Below are 6730 nucleotides of genomic sequence, written 5' to 3' on the forward strand. Positions count from 1 at the left end.
GGATACTGTTAATCAATATTATGCATCAGTTTGATAAAATGCTGCTATCACAAAAATGTGCAAGAGTATCTAAGTTATGTCATACATAGAATCTTACATTCTTTTCAATTTCTTACGAGATTTATGAAACAAGATTTTTCATTTTACATTGCCAGTGGCTCAGTACAATAACAGATTTTCAGACTCATTTCATAAATCTTATGTGGAAAGAAAACTCATCAGATCAGCTATATAACTATAGAACCAATGACATTTATATCTTGTACGGACTTCCCTATAGTAACCTTCCACCAGCCTGCGAGAGCCTGCAGGTTAACATACAGATATATACCAGCATTTTCCAGACGATATAATTTACAACTGATGCCATCGGGTTTTTTAATCTTCGTCATTTCATTTGATAGTTATTATTCCTTTACGTAATATTAATAACCTGCCGTCATCTAAGGACGTGCCAGGTTCAGGTGGTGGCAGAAAGCCAGAGAAAAACTAACCTTCAACCAGTACCTGGCAGCTGCCTAATGTAGGTGTCGAACCCACAACCCTGAGGTGGAGGACTAGTGATAAAGACAGTCAGATACCTTAACCACACCACCACTGCCAACCCCCCACCCCCCTACCTCCCCTTTCCAACCCTCCCCACTCCTTCTCATGTGATACAAAAACAGAATCTTATAAACAATAGCATATAACCAGCTTTTCCTGAAGAATATAAATGCACATTGATATGGAATTATCAATTGAATGCACTCATTGCTTGTTTAATTATCTTAATATAATTTTACTTAAACTTTATAAAACAATATGCTATATATGGCAATTGGGATCAGGGCCATACCCATTATTTTACCCGTCCCAGTGAATAAACCAGACATATATTCTGTACTCACTCATCAAGGTTATTTGAGTCTCTGACACATCACTTACTATAAAGAGAATAATGCTCTCCAGCCCACCCTTGAAGTGTCAGTTGACAGCCATTCAAAATCACTTGACAATTAATGAGCTTTTCTAGTTTCATAGGGAAAGTTGCAATAACATTTAATACACTGTGTGTATTACTTAAGTGTTCACTCAAAATTATTCCAATTATTTCCTTCAAACTTCGGTAAGATGTTGCCTTCACTGCTTGTCTAATAATATTCAGTAAGATTTTCTTTTAGTAAAAAGGAAAACCTAGGTCATACCATTGACCTTCATTCCTTAATCATCCTCATTCTTGCCATCAATAATTAATTTTTCCCCATTAAGTGCCGTAGCTCATTATCAATTATCAAGCATCTCTACATGTAGTTCCCAAACAACTACCAAGTCTGACTAATCCTGAACAAAGAAAGTCTTCTTATAATCCAACATGGCCATCATCAATTCTTCATGACTATTAGCAAGGTGACCTGTACTTTCAGTTTCAACACTGATTACAAGATGATTGTTCCTCTTTAAAGAGGTACACGTACTCCTTTGATGTTTGACCCCAAGTAGGACATAATTCAAAATCAAATCAATAATTCATTCCAACATAAGATCTTGAGCTTTTGTGACATTTTGAAGAATTTGCAGTCGTGGACTACATTTTTTGACTGCACGTTTGATGGCATGATGCGGTTAATAGTTTCAACAATGTTTTCTCATCGCTGTCAGGTACGAATCTCAAGTATAACTATGGAAGTCTTGGATAGATTGCAACTAACTTGTACATCAATTATAACCACTGATCACAGATCTCAAATTTGTGAATTCCAGGACTACTTTTCATGATTTTAAGGACCCGAAGGAAAACAAATATTTCAGCCCTCTTAATTTCTTGATCTTGAAAATCTGGCGATTAGGGAGAAAACTGCAAAAATTAAAACAAACTGTGATGAGCCCTCCTTTTTACCATGAAAAATACTTTCAAACATTTTTCCATCCAACCATAAAGACTAAAAAATTGAAATACTAGATGGTGGTAAAAAAATGAATCTATATCTTTTTTTTTATTTTCGGTTGCTAAAATAATTTTTTTTTTTGTAATTTTTTATTTTTAAGCATTTTTTACAAGTATAGTTAACATCACATAAGCATACACACACTCCACACACAGAAACTTGCATACCCGTATAGGATTGTAACTATTTGTGAATCAATAACTTAAGTATATTTAGATAATATCCTAGTTTACACAACATTCTTATCATAGTTACCATCAAAAAATTGCAAAATTCATCCATAGATATATAATTAAGAAAATATGGTTTACAAAAACCAATTACCATTTCTATATACACAACAAAACACATGCCTTTGTCATCTTTATTACACACACACACTTTCCTTCCACATAGAGAGACAGAGAGACAGAGAAAAAGAAAGAGAAGAAAAGAGAGGGTGATATTGGGCTAAACATTCATATCACATCTATGTATCTCACTCAACAACAATTTCTAATCTTTTTCACTTACATTTTGAAATCCTCACACACTAAAATAATATCTATACTATACTATACTATCTATTTGAAAATTTATTAAGAAAAAAAAATAAATCATAAATTGATCAGGAAATAAGTGAAGAATTATACATGAAAATTAATTATTTCCAGCTACATATTCTGATACCTGTGTTGATAAAAAAAGAAACAAAGGAAAAACATTGATTTTTTGCTTTTAAATGATACCAGAGTTTTTTCACCTCTCAGAGGAGTACATCAATCATTAAGTGACCAAGTCATGTTAATTCTAAAATGTTACCACTAATCTGATTGTAGCCAGCAAATTTTCTCAATCAAATAACCTTAATCTCATAGTCCCTCTGTAAAGGTCAAGTCTAAAAAAATCCACCATCACCAATCTGATAGACATTTTATACTGACATAGTTGTGTCACTTATCTGATAGTCGTTTTATACCGACCAAGTTGTGTCACTTATCTGATAGTTGTTTCATACTGACCAAGTTGTGTCACCTATCTGATAGTTGTTTCATACTGACCAAGTTGTGTCACCTATCTGATAGTCGTTTCATACTGACCAAGTTGTGTCACCAATCTGATTGTCCATCTATACTGACCAAGTTGTCTTCTTAATCCACTACTACCTGTCTGATTGTCCCTCTATAGTGACAAAGTGTCATTAATCTACCAGAACTAATCTGATTGTCCCTCTATCGCGACTAAGTCATGTTAATCCACCTTCTCCTGCTTTATAGTCAGATTTTGCCTCTATACTGACCAAGTTGTCTTAATCCACCAGAACTATTCTGATTGTCTCTCTATAGTGACAATGTCATGCTAATTATGATTGTCTCTCTATAGTGACAAGGTCGTGTTAATCCACCATCACTATTTTGATTGTCTCTCTATAGTGACAATGTCATGCTAATTATGATTGTCTCTCTATAGTGACAAGGTCGTGTTAATCCACCACTACTATTCTGATTGTCTCTCTATAGTGACAAGGTCGTGTTAATCCATCACTACTATTCTGATTGTCTCTCTATAGTGACAAGGTCATGCTAATCCACCATCACTAATTTGATTGTCTCTCTATAGTGACAAGGTCATGCTAATTTTGATTGTCTCTCTATAGTGACAAGGTCGTGTTAATCCACCACTACTATTCTTATTGTCTCTCTATAGTGACAAGGTCGTGTTAATCCATCACTACCATTCTGATTGTCTCTCTATAGTGACAAGGTCATGCTAATCCACCATCACTAATTTGATTGTCTCTCTATAGTGACAAGGTCATGCTAATTTTGATTGTCTCTCTATAGTGACAAGGTCGTGTTAATCCACCACTACTATTCTGATTGTCTCTCTATAGTGACAAGGTCATGCTAATTCTGATTGTCTCTCTATAGTGACAAGGTCATGTTAATCCACCATCACTAATTTGATTGTTTCTCTATTGTGTCTAAGTCGTGCTAGTCCACCATCATTATTCTGATTGTCTCTCTATAGTGACAAGGTCATGTTAATCCACCACTACTATTCTGATTGTCTCTCTATAGTGACAAGGTCGTGTTTATCCACCATCACTAATCTGATTGTCTCTCTATAGTGACAAGGTCGTGTTAATCCACCACTACTATTCTGATTGTCTCTCTATAGTGACAAGGTCATGCTAATCCACCACTACTATTCTGATTGTCTCTCTATAGTGACAAGGTCGTGTTTATCCACCATCACTAATCTGATTGTCTCTCTATAGTGACAAGGTCGTGTTAATCCACCACTACTATTCTGATTGTCTCTCTATAGTGACAAGGTCATGCTAATCCACCACTACTATTCTGATTGTCTCTCTATAGTGACAAGGTCATGCTAATCCACCACTACTATTCTGATTGTCTCTCTATAGTGACAAGGTCATGTTTTTTTTATTTGCACTGGAAATTATATTAATGTCCCACTAGTCAGCTTCACTAATATAGTTATACAGACAAAAATTTTATTTGTCTTACTATCAACCTCTCCTAAGACCTTGATAATATCACTATCACTTACATGTACATTAAACCTGATTAAGGTGACTGCAGCAGGAGTTGTAGTTGTCTATGCTTTCTTCATACAACAACACTAAGACTTTTTTTTCATATGTAAATACATGTATGAATGTTTAAAATGAAATAACTGACATATATATTGTAATGGGCACATAACAACTCCGAGCAAATGACACCTGACATTTTCATTAATTACTTAAATTTGAATAATACATGCAAATTCTGACAACATGAAAGAGTTTGCGATCATTAATATGAAGTTAGGAATCAAATTAATTTCCTGTCACTGATTAATGGCGACGGTATTCGTAGTTGTATGTTGTACATACAATTATAATCACTGACATAAAACGACATCCATATTGTATTTTTGCCTTTTCAACCTCTGAACAATCTTTTAAGAAATTTTGAATATAAATATTTTCGATGCAATATATTTCCAACTGTATTCCTTGACATTACATTACCATATATATTTACACACACATGTATCATGTAACAAACAAATCTGACCAACATCCTCAGGATCATTTCCATATGGAGGGACCGATACATCTTTTCGTCACAATATCAAATGATGTAGTAAGTTGTAGAACATTTTGTCAGCTTAATCCATTGTGAATGAATTTTCGATGATATGATTTCAATGCTTTGGAAATATTTTAATTCTTTTTCAATAAAATCAATTTGCCAAAATCAAAACATAAGACAAATGATAAAACAGACAACGGAAGGCAATTTATCAAGATTGTTAGAGATACATTTAATACAAGCTTGCAAATGAATTACACACAGATAGTCTTTTATTGTATTGATGTGTTTGAAAAACATAAAATAGCAATTATCACACTAGTTTGGCTTGGGAGCCTTCAAAGATTGCCTACACAGATGTAGGGTCTGATGTTACATACAGTTTACTTAGCAATATCCCCATCGGTGTCTGTACTATTAAATATTAGCAAAGGCCCTTGCATGCTGACAAAATTCTTATAATCCCATAGTATTTCTTTTAATTCACATGAAGCCATTCTCATCGTAAACAAGCAAGACCGTCGTTCTAGAATGTGACCCGATGACCTATTGTTCCCAGGATGAAACAGGCTATTGTAAACTTCTACTTTGGCTTCCAAAGCAACCACAAAAAAGTTGTGATTTCAACATCAACCAGCTTCGATAAATTAAGTAGTAAGTATAACTAATCATTCTGTCGACCGATTTCCCCAGTTACAGTTCGTCAGGGCAAAAACTGTCGGCAAAGTAATAAATTAAACTTAATACTTAATTTGTTGAAGCTGGTTGATGTTGAGATCATTCCTACCTATAATGTCTTAATAATTCTATTGAGTGACTCCCTGCATACCTGTTGGTATCCATCCTCCAGCGATTGAATTACCTACGAACCCTACCTACCTACCAGACTGGTGTTGGTTCTTTCCCCCCTTTCATAATTGTGATTTGTATTAAAAAGTGTGCTTAATTAAATCCACAAGAATGTTATTTTTATTTCAATCTTAAAACTATCCTTTATACGGTTGCAAATGACAGTTCCAGACGATCTGTTTTATTAAAAAACATGTGATGGACAGGTACTCGTAAAACACTTGGTACCAATGTCTTGTACTGGTGTACTGGTATCCTTGGTTTAAATCAACATTTTTTATTCTTTCTGGGAGCGTGAAATCTTACATCAACCAAAATTATCAGGGTGCAAAGTCACGCAGGTCAATAGTGCATGTGATATGCCTCAAGAAAATGGCCGTTCCGAAACACATAATTGTGTGGAATCTATGTCCAAACGATAAATCTTCCTTTTTTTCATTCTTACAATTTTTTTTCGTCCACATATAAGCCATATTGGTATATAAACTACAAACCCCACGGCCGAGGGGAAAAAAAACCTGAAAATACTGTCAGCTTCATTGGGGTCTCTCTGTTATGTCAGATCCTAAGTTTCAAACCACTAGAAGAGAACTTTAAGTATAAACTTGTAGCAAGTCTACACTGTTAGCAAAAACTGAAATATTGAAAGTATACATAGGTATGTACTTAATTGTAACTTAACACATTGGTGTTCCATTTACATGTTCATACTGGTACCCTTATAAAGGAGAATACAAATTACATGTACTAGTATACAACTAACCTTGCTTCGTGAACAGTGAAAGCCAGAACAGAGGGAGTGTACACACAATTCCGATAAGAATGAGGACATTTTTTGGTTTTGCTCGCATCAGGCCGGTCGGTGAG

At 34.6% G+C, this 6730-nt stretch overlaps 1 protein-coding gene across 1 annotated transcript in view; it reads right to left on the minus strand.

Annotated features, from left to right (window-relative positions):
• LOC132557172 (alpha-1,3-mannosyl-glycoprotein 4-beta-N-acetylglucosaminyltransferase B-like) overlaps positions 1 to 6714 on the minus strand; it is a 36570-nt gene extending 29856 nt beyond the window's left edge. Inside the window, exon 1 of the mRNA XM_060221667.1 lies at positions 6627 to 6714. Within this exon, the coding sequence (XP_060077650.1) occupies positions 6627 to 6714 (88 nt within the window). The remainder of the gene's footprint in view (positions 1 to 6626) is intronic.
• Positions 6715 to 6730: the final 16 nt, after the last annotated feature.

The sequence above is a fragment of the Ylistrum balloti genome, unplaced genomic scaffold, assembly GCF_031769215.1.
Source record: "Ylistrum balloti isolate Yb309-2 unplaced genomic scaffold, AGI_CSIRO_Ybal_v1 Utg370636, whole genome shotgun sequence".
NCBI classification, from domain to species: domain Eukaryota; kingdom Metazoa; phylum Mollusca; class Bivalvia; order Pectinida; family Pectinidae; genus Ylistrum; species Ylistrum balloti.